The sequence below is a fragment of the Nematostella vectensis genome, chromosome 1, assembly GCF_932526225.1.
Source record: "Nematostella vectensis chromosome 1, jaNemVect1.1, whole genome shotgun sequence".
In the NCBI taxonomy this organism is placed as follows: Eukaryota; Metazoa; Cnidaria; class Anthozoa; order Actiniaria; family Edwardsiidae; genus Nematostella; species Nematostella vectensis.
Window position 1 is genome coordinate 2,233,971 of NC_064034.1, and position 17,304 is coordinate 2,251,274.

General features: G+C 39.6%; 1 protein-coding gene and 1 long non-coding RNA gene across 4 annotated transcripts in view; both read right to left on the reverse strand.

The window, feature by feature from the left end:
• The window catches only part of LOC5515185 (conserved oligomeric Golgi complex subunit 5), a 44,224-nt gene that overhangs the window by 24,687 nt on the left and 2,233 nt on the right, over positions 1-17,304 (reverse strand). For all 3 annotated transcript variants that reach the window (XM_048731989.1, XM_048731994.1, XM_048732000.1), the window contains exons 7-13: positions 8,058-8,095; positions 7,083-7,175; positions 6,688-6,841; positions 5,679-5,797; positions 4,466-4,543; positions 800-878; positions 266-428 (exon numbers count right to left, since the gene is read on the reverse strand). In XM_048731989.1, coding sequence (XP_048587946.1) covers positions 266-428; positions 800-878; positions 4,466-4,543; positions 5,679-5,797; positions 6,688-6,841; positions 7,083-7,175; positions 8,058-8,095 — 724 coding nt within the window. The remainder of the gene's footprint in view (positions 1-265; positions 429-799; positions 879-4,465; positions 4,544-5,678; positions 5,798-6,687; positions 6,842-7,082; positions 7,176-8,057; positions 8,096-17,304) is intronic.
• On the reverse strand, positions 8,535-17,300 carry LOC125572144. The gene is made up of 2 exons (XR_007313601.1): positions 14,867-17,300; positions 8,535-9,284 (listed from the first exon to the last, which is right to left on the reverse strand). It is a non-coding gene; the product is annotated as an uncharacterized LOC125572144 (long non-coding RNA).

Genomic DNA, 17,304 nt, shown 5'->3' on the forward strand with positions numbered 1-17,304 from the left:
CCTTGCATAATCCCTATAAGCTCTGCATAACTAGAAGATAACTTAAGGCTGTTTTATCCCAAAGGTTTTTTTTTATGCCTAAGCTACGTTTTTAATGACATGCTAAGGCTGATAGACTACTTTAGTCATATCAACTGCGTAGCAGGACAGTACAAGCGCCGTTAGTAATCTAGATAATGACACCAAGTAAATTAAGGGCAATAACCCCCATGGGCTATGAGTTGTGATAAAGCCGGTCTTCGTACCTTTTACTTTCGTACAATACCTTGTTTCTGAATCCTCTGTTTTGCGGAACAGACCATACGCTGGCTCCTGTTGGTTGACTGCTGTGTTGGTGTGAAACTGCTGAAGCCTGACCCACAGGTCGTTGTATAGTCGCAGTAGTTTGGGGTATTCGCCCTCAAATGCTTGTTTGAGAAAAGTGGACGCTGACGAAGTAACAATATCATTAGAGCATTATGTAATAAACAGTTTTGCAAGGGTTTGGGATATCATATGAATGCTTACCGAATTCAAGTAATGTCAAATTTTGTTCGCCCTGGTAACACATTTAACAAAGACAAAACACCACACGTCAATTTATAAAAGTTGTCGATTGCCATGCCTTAGCAAAAAAAGGCAAAGTGGGATAGTTATTTGTAAATAATGTTCTTTGAGCGAAAGCCCTTAATTAAAACAAGCAAAGTTAACCGAATATCAGAGAAATTTTCCCCTTAGAGCAGGACATCGACTTCTGATCGAGTTTATAGCATGTACAGAGAAATTCAAAAGAAACCTTGAAGTTATTGACAATACTTACTTTGCGCAGCATCTGCAAACTCCTCTGACAAAATGCTTGTTGCAGAGTCCCAAAATGTGATGACAGAAGTGTTTCCCTCCTAAGAAATGATATTATCAAGTATGCCTGTGGGTTTTATTTCTACCAACAGGCAAGGGTGGATATCTCGTCCTGGACTAAATGCATTGTTATTCTATTGTTTTCACCAATGAATAGTACAACAATAAAAAAGTGCCTTTTCAAGGTTTTGGTACAATTAATACATTATTTTATAGTTTGCTTCCACCATGGCCACCAATATAAAGTTTAAAGAGAGTAAGCCAAAAAGGATTCCAACATTCTGTGCTGTACCCTGGTTCCAGAGCCTTGAACGTCTCTCTATAAGCTCACTGGCCACTAAATAGAGAGACGTTCAAGGCTCTGGAACCAGGGTAGCTATGCTGTGCACTGGAGCAATTCTTTACCTCTGTTTTTGGCTAGTAAGTTCGTGACATTTCTCGCATTCTCATTGGTTTACTACACATAAAAGTCAAGATTGCCTTTAGAGATCATGTAAGTACTGTACCTTGTACATAAAAAAGTCAAGATGGCCATGAGAGATCATGTAAGTACTTTACCTTGTACACAAAAAAGTCAAGATGGCCATGAGAGATCATGTAAGTACTGTACCTTGTACACAAAAAAGTCAAGATGGCCATGAGAGATCATGTAAGTACTGTACCTTGTACACAAAAAAGTCAAGATGGCCATGAGAGATCATGTAAGTACTGTACCTTGTACACAAAAAAAGTCAAGATGGCCTTTAGAGATCATGTTAGTACTGTACCTTGTACACAAAAAAGTCAAGATGGCCTTTAGAGATCATGTTAGTACTGTACCTTGTACACAAAAAAGTCAAGATGGCCTTTAGAGATCATGTTAGTACTGTACCTTGTACACAAAAAAGTCAAGATGGCCTTTAGAGATCATGTAAGTACTGTACCTTGTACACAAAAAAGTCAAGATGGCCATGAGAGATCATGTAAGTACTGTACCTTGTACACAAAAAAGTCAAGATGGCCATGAGAGATCATGTTAGTACTGTACCTTGTACAAAAAAAAGTCAAGATGGCCTTTAGAGATCATGTTAGTACTGTACCTTGTACACAAAAAAGTCAAGATGGCCATGAGAGATCATGTTAGTACTGTACCTTGTACACAAAAAAGTCAAGATGGTCTTTAGAGATCATGTTAGTACTGTACCTTGTACACAAAAAAGTCAAGATGGCCATGAGAGATCATGTTAGTACTGTACCTTGTACACAAAAAAGTCAAGATGGCCTTTAGAGATCATGTTAGTACTGTACCTTGTACACAAAAAAGTCAAGATGGCCTTTAGAGATCATGTAAGTACTGTACCTTGTACACAAAAAAGTCAAGATGGCCTTTAGAGATCATGTTAGTACTGTACCTTGTACACAAAAAAGTCAAGATGGCCTTTAGAGATCATGTTAGTACTGTACCTTGTACACAAAAAAGTCAAGATGGCCATGAGAGATCATGTAAGTACTGTACCTTGTACACAAAAAAGTCAAGATGGCCATGAGAGATCATGTTAGTACTGTACCTTGTACACAAAAAAGTCAAGATGGCCTTTAGAGATCATGTAAGTACTGTACCTTGTACACAAAAAAGTCAAGATGGCCATGAGAGATCATGTTAGTACTGTACCTTGTACACAAAAAAGTCAAGATGGCCTTTAGAGATCATGTAAGTACTGTACCTTGTACACAAAAAAGTCAAGATGGCCTTTAGAGATCATGTTAGTACTGTACCTTGTACACAAAAAAGTCAAGAAGGCCTTGAGAGATCATGTAAGTACTGTACCTTGTACACAAAAAAGTCAAGATGGCCATGAGAGATCATGTTAGTACTGTACCTTGTACACAAAAAAGTCAAGATGGCCTTTAGAGATCATGTAAGTACTTTACCTTGTACACAAAAAAGTCAAGATGGCCTTTAGAGATCATGTTAGTACTGCACCTTGTACACAAAAAAGTCAAGATGGCCATGAGAGATCATGTTAGTACTGTACCTTGTACACAAAAAAGTCAAGATGGCCATGAGAGATCATGTTAGTACTGTACCTTGTACACAAAAAAGTCAAGATGGCCATGAGAGATCATGTTAGTACTGTACCTTGTACACAAAAAAGTCAAGATGGCCTTTAGAGATCATGTTAGTACTGTACCTTGTACACAAAAAAGTCAAGATGGCCTTGAGAGATCATGTAAGTACTGTACCTTGTACACAAAAAAGTCAAGATGGCCTTTAGAGATCATGTTAGTACTTTACCTTGTACACAAAAAAGTCAAGATGGCCTTTAGAGATCATGTTAGTACTGTACCTTGTACACAAAAAAGTCAAGATGGCCATGAGAGATCATGTTAGTACTGTACCTTGTACACAAAAAAGTCAAGATGGCCTTTAGAGATCATGTTAGTACTGTACCTTGTACACAAAAAAGTCAAGATGGCCATGAGAGATCATGTTAGTACTGTACCTTGTACACAAAAAAGTCAAGATGGCCATGAGAGATCATGTAAGTACTGTACTTTGTACACAAAAAAGTCAAGATGGCCTTTAGAGATCATGTAAGTACTTTACCTTGTACACAAAAAAGTCAAGATTGCCTTTAGAGATCATGTTAGTACTGTACCTTGTACACAAAAAAGTCAAGATGGCCTTTAGAGATCATGTTAGTACTGTACCTTGTACACAAAAAAGTCAAGATGGCCTTCAGAGATCATGTAAGTACTGTACCTTGTACACAAAAAAAGTCAAGATGGCCTTTAGAGATCATGTTAGTACTGTACCTTGTACACAAAAAAGTCAAGATGGCCTTTAGAGATCATGTTAGTACTGTACCTTGTACACAAAAAAGTCAAGATGGCCATGAGAGATCATGTTAGTACTGTACCTTGTACACAAAAAAGTCAAGATGGCCATGAGAGATCATGTAAGTACTGTACCTTGTACACAAAAAAGTCAAGATGGCCTTTAGAGATCATGTAAGTACTGTACCTTGTACACAAAAAAGTCAAGATGGCCATGAGAGATCATGTTAGTACTGTACCTTGTACACAAAAAAGTCAAGATGGCCTTTAGAGATCATGTAAGTACTGTACCTTGTACACAAAAAAGTCAAGATGGCCTTTAGAGATCATGTAAGTACTGTACCTTGTACACAAAAAAGTCAAGATGGCCATGAGAGATCATGTTAGTACTGTACCTTGTACACAAAAAAGTCAAGATGGCCATGAGAGATCATGTTAGTACTGTATCTTGTACATAAAAAAGTCAAGATTGCCTTTAGAGATCATGTTAGTACTTTACCTTGTACACAAAAAAGTCAAGATGGCCATGAGAGATCATGTTAGTACTGTACCTTGTACACAAAAAAGTCAAGATGGCCATGAGAGATCATGTTAGTACTGTATCTTGTACATAAAAAAGTCAAGATTGCCTTTAGAGATCATGTTAGTACTTTACCTTGTACACAAAAAAGTCAAGATGGCCTTTAGAGATCATGTTAGTACTGTACCTTGTACACAAAAAAGTCAAGATGGCCATGAGAGATCATGTTAGTACTTTACCTTGTACACAAAAAAGTCAAGATGGCCATGAGAGATCATGTAAGTACTGTACCTTGATAAGCTCTTCCATGAAGCATACATGAGTGACAGGATCTCTTTTCTTTGCCAAGACCTTCAACAAATGGTAAACCTAATAAACAGAGAATGCCTTATTCAATAACACAATTCTGCTAATGATAATATTATTAATCATATAGCATAATATTGTTGGCCACAAACATTGTTAAAGAATCAGCCGAACAGGGCAGGAATACTGTAATTAAATCTTATAGTCCTGGGGCCGGTTGCACAAAGCTTGGATAAGTCTTATCCACCGGTTAAATCCTTATCCAGCGGATAAAAGTTATCCGAGTGGCGTGATTCGGTTGCACAAAGCCCAAATAAAAGTTATCCAGCGGTTAAAGTTATCCGGATGATAGAGGTCGGATAAAATTTGGTAAAACTTATTTACCAAATAAATGTGAAGAAAACACAAAAAACGGCTTCTTGCTTCCAAATTTATTGTTAGAATTTAAATTAATTTTAGGCACAGTGAAAGTTAAAACAGCACATGCAAACAACGAATTTTACAGTTAGTAAATTTACAATGAGCTTATAGGCAGGACTGTAAACAATCTATATTGCCCATTCTGTCGAGAAATGTTACCCCCAAGACAGGAGAAGCTGGACCCTTTCCCCTTTGAACATTACATGATTTACGTGTACTTTGCCTGGATAAACTGTTTGTTTTCTAGACCTTTTGTAGCTTTTTCAACATTCGCCATTTTGTTTGAAGAAAAACAGGGCACGCTTTGCATATTTACCATAGAAACGGGAAGCCATTTAGTGGTAATGATGGCTATTCAGTGGATAGTTATCCAGCGTTCTATCCACGCTCTGTGCAACACTATTTTATCCGCTGGATAACTATCTGCTGGGTAGGGATTTTATTCAGTGGGTAGTGACTGAGCGGCGGATAACTTATACAAGCTTTGTGCAATTGGCACCTGCTTTGGACCATCTCCTTAGTGATTGATAACTTAGAGTATTAGCAATCCAATAAAATATTGTACACAGTAGACGGTTGCATCAATAAACACTACAAACAATATATTGTGATGTTGTCTGGAACCATGTGTGGCAGCCAATTTACTGTAGAATGCCCCCTCCACAGGTATCCCTTATTGAGAAATGACAGAGATTAACTGTATCAGTTTTCCAGCTACCATTACATAGGAATCCTGGGCAGGCTGTAAATTTAATGAATTACTGTACTGTATTCCCACCTGTGCACAAGCACTGAAGATCACATCCATCAGTTTCTCCATCCTTGTCCACAGGGCTGCTCGCCACAGGGCAGAATTACCAGGCATCGGCATGCTAGCTCTACCTGGCCCGCCACCACCTATCACAGAATATATAATATACACTAGTCAAATAAATATGGTGGAAACTGCTGTACTGGGCAACTGTTTGGCCCCTTATGAACTTTGTAATTCTTAGATCAGCCACATAAGAAGATCACCCTCTGAGGTTCCCTTAAGCTCGGGTCACCAGCTCTGATACACACTGTGATCACTTATGCAAGCTTTAATTGTACATCAGGGGCTGGTTGCACAAAGCCTGGATAAGTTATCCACCGGAGGATAGGCGCAAACCGCCGGATAAAATCCCTATCCAGCGATTAGTTACCCAGCAGATCAAATCGCGTTACACAAAGCGTGGATAGAACGCTGGATAACTAACCGCTGAGTAGCCATCATTTACCACTAACAGCTTCCCGTTTCCATAGTAAATATGCAAAGTGCCCGCTGTTTTTTCATTCAAACAAAATGGTGACCGTTGAAGGAACTACAAAAGTGCCTGAAACAAGAAGTTTATCGAGCAAAAGTGCACATAAATCATGGAATGATCAAAGGGGATATTGTTTAGCTTCTTCCTGTCTTTGGGAGTCACATTTCTCGACAGAACGGATGATATAGTTTGATTCCTGCCAGAGCTGCATGTAAGTTCATAGTTCATAATTCGTCGTTTGCATGTGTTTCAACTTGCAAGATGCAAGACGCCATTCTGGTAAATAAGACAACTTTGTGCAACGGGCCCCTGAAGAACTATTTTATTGTATCAGCTTCATCGGATGCCTCCATCCAAATCCAGGATCCAGTAGCCAGAGTTTGAGACTTTACATTCTACCATATTTAGGGACAAAACTTAGGGACAGGCTTTTACTCATTGAAAAAGGAGGGCACAGAAGATATCCAACAGCTCAGTATCTGGTACAACAGCACTACTTACTATTCTGTGAATGTGAGAGAGTTGAAGCATCTAGTGCTTCGTTTAAGCTTGTCTTGAGCCCATCTCTCAGCCTTTCCACCAGTCCATCTACTGTGGTAGACAGGCAGCCAAGGTTGTAGAACACTTGTAGAGCAGTTGCTACTTGCGTTTGGTTCTGAACCAAATTAAAATTTTCAGCTACAGCCTGTTAAAGTATACCTAGTGTACTATACTGTTCAAGGCACTTAAAAATACTTGTGTGAATTGGTTATACTTTCTTCGATTTTTCTAACCAAGGTACCCAAGAACTATGTATTTTTTTGCTTCAGAAATAGAACAGAGGGCATCATTTTTTATTGTACAAGAGAAGGAATTTAAGTAAATAAATATTGAAAATATGAAGGCTATTCCCTTACCTGGCCCTCCATGCCTTGTGACAGCATTTGTTTGGCCTGGTTTTCCACGTCCTTCCTGGCTTCAGCAATCATCTTTATGTCTTGTGAAATAACCTGCAAAAATGATATGATACCAGGGTATATATGCATTCATTCAACAATTCATTACAGACACAGTACAAAGTTATTTCAACACAAATCTTATAACTCAAAATACACAAGTCTTCAAAGGGGGCTCCCTAGGGTTTTTCTTCAGGTTTTCTAGTTTCTCTTCTCACAAAAAAAGCAGATAAGTGTACCTTACTATTACCCTGGGTACCAGAAGCTCCGAGCTTTCCGGCGACAACGATTTGAGAGAAGCAAAAGAGCCTCTGGTGCAACAGATAGGCAGCCTCACTATGGTGCTAATGTATTCATACAAGATTGTACTTTGCCATTGATTGGTCAATAAAAGTTGCTATTGTAGTAGTATTCCATATTTGGAGGATCGTCTCCATTCCAATCAAACTAATCGCTAGCACAATAGTGAGGCTGGCTATCCATTGCACCAACGGCTCTTTCGCTTCACTCAAATCATTGTTGCCACAAAGCTCTGAGCCTCTGGTACCCAGAGTACCTTATAATTCAGAATCACAGCTACAAGATGGATTAATAACTTCCCCAAATTATCTCATTTTATTTATTTAACACATTGACCCCTGAACCGGCCATGAAAAGTACCAACAATAAAAAAAAATAGGAATGAAAAATAAACAAGAGGTCAAGATACTAAGGCATCAGTCTAAAGTAAAAATGGTCTTAAAGATATGCATCAAACCAAGGTTATAGCAACTACTATTCAGCCAAATAATAGCTCAGGTTCTTAGACAAAATTTCAAGTGACACAAGGTTCTAAGACAAAATTTAAATTGCAATTTTATCACATAATTTGCCAAAAAGGCACAAATTTTCTAAAAAATTTCAGATACCTTACTGACAATTATCACCCTGCTGTACCTGAATTTCTGAAAGATCTGCTCCTTGCACAAGATAATCTACAAAAAGAGAGACCACCAATCACATTTCTGATATCTCTTATCCATAGCTGTTGATGGACCTCACCTATACCTCTAATCCATAGCTGTTGGTGGACCTCACCTATACCTTTAATCCATAGCTGTTGATGGACCTCACCTATTCCTCTTATCCATAGCTGTTGATGGACCATACCTATACCTCTAATCCATAATTGTTGATGGACCTCACCTATACCTTTAATCCATAGCTGTTGATGGACCTCACCTATACCTTTAATCCATAGCTGTTGATGGACCTCACCTATTCCTCTAATCCATAGCTGTTGGTGGACCTCACCTATACCTTTAATCAATAGCTGTTGATGGACCTCACCTATTCCTCTAATCCATAGCTGTTGATGGACCTAACCTATACCTTTAATCCATAGCTGTTGATGGACCTCACCTTTTCCTCTAATCCATAGCTGTTGATGGACCTAACCTATACCTCTAATCCATAACTGTTGATGGACCTCACCTATACCTCTAATCCATAGCTGTTGATAGAGCTCACCTATACCTATAATCGATAGCTGTTGATAGAGCTCACCTATACCTTTAATCCATAGCTGTTGATGGACCTCACCTATACCTTTAATCCATAACTGTTGATGGACCTCACCTATTCCTCTAATCCATAGATGTTAATGGACCACACCTATTCCTCTTATCCATAACTGTTAATGGACCTCACCTATACCTCTAATCCATAGCTGTTGATGGACCATACCTATACCTCTAATCCATAACTGTTGATGGACCTCACCTATACCTTTAATCCATAGCTGTTGATGGACCTCACCTATAACTTTAATCCATAGCTGTTGATGGACCTCACCTATTCCTCTAATCCATAGCTGTTGATGGACCTCACCTATACCTTTAATCCATAGCTGTTGATGGACCTCACCTATACCTCTAATCCATAACTGTTAATGAACCTCACCTATTCCTCTTATCCATAGCTGTTGATGGACCATACCTATTCCTCTAATCCATAGCTGTTGGTGGACCATACCTATACCTCTAATACATAACTGTTAATGGACCTCACCTATTCCTATAATCAATAACTGTTGATGGACCATACCTATTCCTCTAATCCATAGCTGTTAATGGACCTCACCTATACCTCTAATCCATAGCTGTTGATGGACCTCACCTATACCTTTAATCCATAGCTGTTGATAGACCTCACCTATACCTCTAATCCATAGCTAACAGTGATCAATTCTAAACTGGAAAAAAATCCTATTAAGTGGAAACATCTTAGGGTCCTGACCCCGTACGCAGTTCTGCTCAAGGTTAAACCAATCAGCTATCGAGCTATGATTTGGGGTTTGCATGGCGCAGATCTGCGCGGTTAGAGCCAATCAGACGTTATAGATCTCGGTGACATCAAGGAGGTGTTGACATACAATAACCAGACTACTCTGTATGACATAAATATCTGGTTATTACATGTCAACAGAGGTCAAAGCCTTTGTTAATTCTCAAACAAAAGGTAAAACAAAACCTCTGAAAGTCTGAACGAAAACACCTTCCTTTGACTAAATACAATAAGCTAAAAAGGAGCGACATTATTTCCACAGGTCTTCTTTTATTATTATAGTTTCTCAAATTGATACTTTTTGTGTTTGATATGTGTATTATTTTTAGCTTACTTGAAGGGTGCTAATTTGGCGGGATTGTTTTGGCGCGTTAAGAACAGTGTTCTCAAATACTGGAACATCCTTCGTGTATCTCCTCCTAAGAGTTAATCGATTAACTCCAATATAATGCCTTCCTTATTTTCGGAGTTTATGATATTTCTTTAAATACCTTGTATCCCAGAAGAGTCCTTGCGTTATTTTCCAATTTCAACTGGAAGCTTGGCAAGCCTTAATCGGCCACGGCGGACTTGTTACTTTGCTTTCGTTGTAAATGCGCATGCAACCATACAAATATCCATCTTTGGTCGCTTAACAGTAAACTCGGAATGATCAAGCCGGCTATAACGCGAGGCAACGCGAGTTGGAGTGCTTATCATTGCAAGTGGTCACAAGACACAAAGCTCAGTCCTGCGCTTGCATTAGCCAATAATGATACAATTATTCACTTCCTTTAGCGCAGGACTGCTCATGTATCAGCGAATCCTGTATTTAGCGTGATATCGTAACCCACATGAACTGCTACCTAGCGCCTGGTTAATTAACCTGGTTAATCTACTCGGCTTAGTTTCGTATTTTAACTCAAACATATTGATTAAAAATAAACTTGTCACTATATCCAGAGTACTTCTCAATTATCTGTTAAGTACTCGCTTATTTTGAAAAATTTCGGGCTCGTTATGAAAGTAACGCGAAACGGCAAAACTTGAGCGCAGCCCTGCGCTCGCATTAGCCAATAATTATACAATTATTATCTTCCTGTCGCGCAGGACTGCTCATGTATCAGGGAATCCCGTATTTAGCGTGATATCGGAACCCATTTGAACTTCTACCTAGCGCAGAGCAGCTCATGCCCTTGTACCTGCCACTTGGTTAATCTACTCTGCTTAGTTTCGTATTTTCAATCAAACATGTTGTTTAAAAGTAAACATGTCTATAGTTATGAAAGTGATGCGAAACGGGAAAACTTGTGAGTTAATTACGAGTTTCGCGCACGACTGCACCGTTTTGTGCTTATCTTTCAAGATATTTTGTACTCACTGTTAGCAAAGCGGCCGTTATCTTATCAAATCAAAAATAACATTAGTATGATCAAGCCGGCTATAACGTATAGCAACGAGAGTTGGAGTGCTTATCATTGCAAGTGGTCACAAGACACAAAGCGCAGTCCTGCTCTTGCATTAGCCAATAATTATACAATTATTCACTTCATTTAGCGCAGGACTGCTCATGTATCAGCGAATCCCGTATTTAGCGTAACATCGGAACATATTGATTAAAAATAAACGTGTCACTATATCCAGAGTACTTCTCAATTATCTGTTAAGTACTCGCTTATTTTGAAAAATTTCGGGCTCGTTATGAAAGTAACGCGAAACGGCAAAACTTGAGCGCAGCCCTGCGCTCGCATTAGCCAATAATTATACAATTATTCACTTCCTGTTGCGCAGGACTACTCATGTATCAGCGAATCCCGTATTTAGCGTGATATCGGAAGCCACGTGAACTGCTACCTAGCGCCTGGTTAATTAACCTGGTTAAATTACTCGGCTTAGTTTCGTATTTTAACTCAAACATATTGATTAAAAATAAACTTGTCACTATATCCAGAGTACTTTTCAATTATCTGTTAAGGACTCGCTTATTTTGAGAAATTTCGGGCTCGTTATGAAAGTAACGCGAAACGGCAAAACTTGAGCGCAGCCCTGCGCAGGGCAGTCTCTTTAACAAGATGATCGTGTGAGTTCCCGAATCTATGTCGCACTCACAAGTTTGTTGGCATTTTTTGTTATCGGTAGAGCTTGTCACCTGTATACTAAGGCGAGCGCAGAACTGCGCACCACGTTCACATACAAAAATCCGGTTCTTTTATCGCTTTAACATTGAGATGTGTAGTCCCAAGACCAAAGTAGCAACACTCGTAAAATTCTGCTCTGCGCTAAGAAACACGTCTCTGTTACCAGTTCACGTGGGTTACGATATCACGCTAAATACAGGATTCGCTGATACATGAGCAGTCCTGCGCTAAAGGAAGTGAATAATTGTATAATTATTGGCTAATGCGAGCGCAGGGCTGCGCTTTGTGTCTTGTGACCACTTGCAATGATAAGCACTCCAACTCGCGTTGCTATACGTTATAGCCGGCTTGATCATACTAATGTTATTTTTGATTTGAGCACTTATGCATATACGGTAAGTTAATTATGCGACCAAATTTAGAACGAACGAACGCTTTGACACAAGCCGATGCGTTACTATGAAATAGATAAGTTCACGTGAATGATGCGAATTTGCACGGAAAATATGTGTATTGATGGAGTAACATGAAAGACAAAGGGTTCTAACAGCGATGGCAAAAGGTTAGAGTGTAGAATGATGCCGCACGTGTTATAGGAACGGAGATAATTGCTTGTTTAAACTCGAGTGACCTCGTGCCTGACCCGATGAGTGAACTGTTAGTAAAGCAATTCACAAAGCAGAAACTAGCTTGGAGTTGTGTATAAGAACAAAATCATTCTCCAGAAAAGAATGTAAATCAAATCTTAAATGATTGTAATAAACGGAGAAGTTATTGTGTAAGGTTATGTTCGGGTGGTTAAGATTATGGGTTATGAGACTATGGGTTAAGGTTGTTATGAGAGATGGGGTTGATAATAAAACGACATGAGAGTTATGAATAAAGGGTTTTTTTTGTTTAGTAGAGAAGGTGGTTAGTAAATATGGTATTATGTGGAGATAAAAACAGTTAAAATCGGAAGCTTGTTGCTAGTGTTGTGTAGCGGATGTGAAGAGGTGATGGCGGCATTAATAAAATCTGATAAAGGGGGATAATGTGAGTGTGAACAGAATGATAAGCAGGGGTATTGTGAAAAGACTGTGTAGTGTTTATGGGAAAGTGTGTTGTGTGTAGGGTGGGAAAGTAATGTGTAGGATAAGAGAAAGAAAAGTGTTTGGATTGTAGGGAGGAAATGGTGAGCGGTAATGGGGAGGGTGAGGTATGTGTGGAGGTATGTATCTAATGAAGTGTGTAAATGGTATGACTGACAGGCGAAATTAAACAACAACAGAGATCGAATGAGTGTTGCGAAAACGCAGAGAAAAGATAAAAAATTCTGTAGCGGTGAAAGGGTGTATTGCGGACAATGGAAATTGATGCTAGTAAAACGGCGAGAAGAAGATGAAGTAGGGGCGCGGGAGGCGACAAAGGGAGCGTGGTGAGAGTGGAGATGACGCTGAAACGTTAACGAGACAGGAAGGATAGTTTTCCCCAGATGAAGCGATAATCGGTGGTAAGAGATAAGGGGAAAAGGCAAAGGCACGAAGAAAACAACCGGCGTGTATATGTAAAATGGACATAACAAAATAAACCAATAAGACAAAAGTGTGTAGGTCATTTCAAAGAGCTCTGCGAAATGTAGAACTAAAGGCATATAACGCCAACCCAAATACGCCAAATACGGGATTCGCTGATACATGATTCCTCTTATCCATAGCTGATGATGGACCTCACCTATACATGTAATCCATAGCTGTTGATGGACCTCACCTATACCTCTAATCCATAACTGTTGATAGAGCTCAACTATTCCTCTAATCCATAGCTGTGGATGGACCTCACCTATACCTTTAATCCATAGCTGTTGATGGACCTCACCTATACCTCTAATCCATAACTGTTAATGAACCTCACCTATTCCTCTTATCCATAGCTGTTGATGGACCATACCTATACTTCTAATCCATAATTGTTGATGGACCTCACCTATACCTTTAATCCATAACTGTTGATGGACCTCACCTATTCCTCTAATCCATAGCTGTTGATGGACCTCACCTATACCTTTAATCCATAGCTGTTGATGGACCTCACCTATACCTTTAAACTATAGCTGTTGAAGGACCTCACCTATACCTCTAATCCATAACTGTTGATGGACCTCACCTATACCTCTAATCCATAACTGTTGATGGACCTCACCTATACCTTTAATCCATAGCTGTTGATGGACCTCACCTATACCTCTAATCCATAGCTGTTGATGGACCATACCTATACCTCTAATAAATAACTGTTGATGGACCTCACCTATACCTTTAATCCATAGCTGTTGATGGACCTCGCCTATAACTTTAATCCATAGCTGTTGATGGACCTCACCTATTCCTCTAATGCATAGCTGTTGATGGACCTCGCCTATTCCTCTAATCCATAGCTGTCGATGGACCTCACCTATACCTCTAATCCATAGCTGTTGATAGAGCTCACCTATACCTTTAATCCCTAGCTGTTGATGGACCTCACCTATTCCTCTTATCCATAGCTGTTGATGGACCTCACCTATACCCTTAATCCATAGCTGTTGATGGACCATACCTATACTTCTAATCCATAATTGTTGATGGACCTCACCTATACCTTTAATCCATAACTGTTGATGGACCTCACCTATTCCTCTAATCCATAGCTGTGGATGGACCTCACCTATACCTCTAATCCATAGCTGTGGATGGACCTCACCTATACCTCTAATCCATAACTGTTAATGAACCTCACCTATTCCTCTAATCCATACCTGTTGATGGACCTCACCTATACCCTTAATCCATAGCTGTTGATGGACCTCACCTATACCTCTAATCCATAACTGTTAATGAACCTCACCTATTCCTCTTATCCATAGCTGTTGATGGACCTCACCTATTCCTCTTATCCATAACTGTTAATGGACCATACCTATTCCTCTAATGCGTAGCTGTTGGTGGACCATACCTATACCTCTAATACATAACTGTTAATGGACCTCACCTATTCCTATAATCAATAACTGTTGATGGACCATACCTATTCCTCTAATCCATAGCTGTTAATGGACCTCACCTATACCTCTAATCCATAGCTGTTGATGGACCTCACCTATACCTTTAATCCATAGCTGTTGATGGACCTCACCTATACCTCTAATCCATAGCTGTTGATGGACCTCACCTATTCCTATAATCAATAACTGTTGATGGACCATACCTATTCCTCTAATCCATAGCTGTTAATGGACCTCACCTATACCTCTAATCCATAGCTGTTGATGGACCTCACCTATACCTTTAATCCATAGCTGTTGATGGACCTCACCTATTCCTCTTATCCATAGCTGTTGATGGACCTCACCTATTCCTCTTATCCATAGCTGATGATGGACCTCACCTATACATGTAATCCATAGCTGTTGATGGACCTCACCTATACCTCTAATCCATAACTGTTGATAGAGCTCACCTATTCCTCTAATCCATAGCTGTGGATGGACCTCACCTATACCTTTAATCCATAGCTGTTGATGGACCTCACCTATACCTCTAATCCATAACTGTTAATGAACCTCACCTATTCCTCTTATCCATAGCTGTTGATGGACCATACCTATACTTCTAATCCATAATTGTTGATGGACCTCACCTATACCTTTAATCCATAACTGTTGATGGACCTCACCTATTCCTCTAATCCATAGCTGTTGATGGACCTCACCTATACCTTTAATCCATAGCTGTTGATGGACCTCACCTATACCTTTAAACTATAGCTGTTGAAGGACCTCACCTATACCTCTAATCCATAACTGTTGATGGACCTCACCTATACCTCTAATCCATAACTGTTGATGGACCTCACCTATACCTTTAATCCATAGCTGTTGATGGACCTCACCTATACCTATAATCCATAGCTGTTGATGGACCATACCTATACCTCTAATCCATAACTGTTGATGGACCTCACCTATACCTTTAATCCATAGCTGTTGATGGACCTCGCCTATAACTTTAATCCATAGCTGTTGATGGACCTCACCTATTCCTCTAATCCATAGCTGTTGATGGACCTCGCCTATTCCTCTAATCCATAGCTGTCGATGGACCTCACCTATACCTCTAATCCATAGCTGTTGATAGAGCTCACCTATACCTTTAATCCATAGCTGTTGATGGACCTCACCTATTCCTCTTATCCATAGCTGTTGATGGACCTCACCTATACCCTTAATCCATAGCTGTTGATGGACCATACCTATACTTCTAATCCATAATTGTTGATGGACCTCACCTATACCTTTATTCCATAACTGTTGATGGACCTCACCTATTCCTCTAATCCATAGCTGTGGATGGACCTCACCTATACCTCTAATCCATAGCTGTGGATGGACCTCACCTATACCTCTAATCCATAACTGTTAATGAACCTCACCTATACCTCTAATCCATAGCTGTGGATGGACCTCACCTATACCTCTAATCCATAACTGTTAATGAACCTCACCTATTCCTCTAATCCATAGCTGTTGATGGACCTCACCTATACCTTTAATCCATAGCTGTTGATGGACCTCACCTATACCTCTAATCCATAACTGTTAATGAACCTCACCTATTCCTCTTATCCATAGCTGTTGATGGACCATACCTATACTTCTAATCCATAATTGTTGATGGACCTCACCTATACCTTTAATCCATAACTGTTGATGGACCTCACCTATTCCTCTAATCCATAGCTGTTGATGGACCTCACCTATACCTTTAATCCATAGCTGTTGATGGACCTCACCTATACCTTTAAACTATAGCTGTTGAAGGACCTCACCTATACCTCTAATCCATAACTGTTGATGGACCTCACCTATACCTCTAATCCATAACTGTTGATGGACCTCACCTATACCTTTAATCCATAGCTGTTGATGGACCTCACCTATACCTCTAATCCATAGCTGTTGATGGACCATACCTATACCTCTAATCCATAACTGTTGATGGACCTCACCTATACCTTTAATCCATAGCTGTTGATGGACCTCGCCTATAACTTTAATCCATAGCTGTTGATGGACCTCACCTATTCCTCTAATCCATAGCTGTTGATGGACCTCGCCTATTCCTCTAATCCATAGCTGTTGATGGACCTCACCTATACCTTTAATCCATAGCTGTTGATGGACCTCACCTATACCTCTAATCCATAACTGTTAATGAACCTCACCTATTCCTCTTATCCATAGCTGTTGATGGACCATACCTATACCTCTAATCCATAACTGTTAATGAACCTCACCTATTCCTCTTATCCATAGCTGTTGATGGACCATACCTATACCTCTAATCCATAATTGTTGATGGACCGCACCTATACCTTTAATCAATAGCTGTTGATGGACCTCACCTATACCTTTAATCCATAGCTGTTGATGGACCTCACCTATACCTTTAATCCATAGCTGTTAATGGACCTCACCTATACCTTTAATCCATAGCTGTTAATGGACCTCACCTATACCTTTAACCCATAGCTGTTAATGGACCTCACCTATACCTTTAATCCATATCTGTTAATGGACCTCACCTATACCTTTAATCCATAGCTGTTAATGGACCTCACCTATACCTTTAATCCATAGCTGTTAATGGACCTCACCTATACCTTTAATCCATATCTGTTAATGGACCTCACCTATACCTTTAATCTATAGCTGTTAATGGACC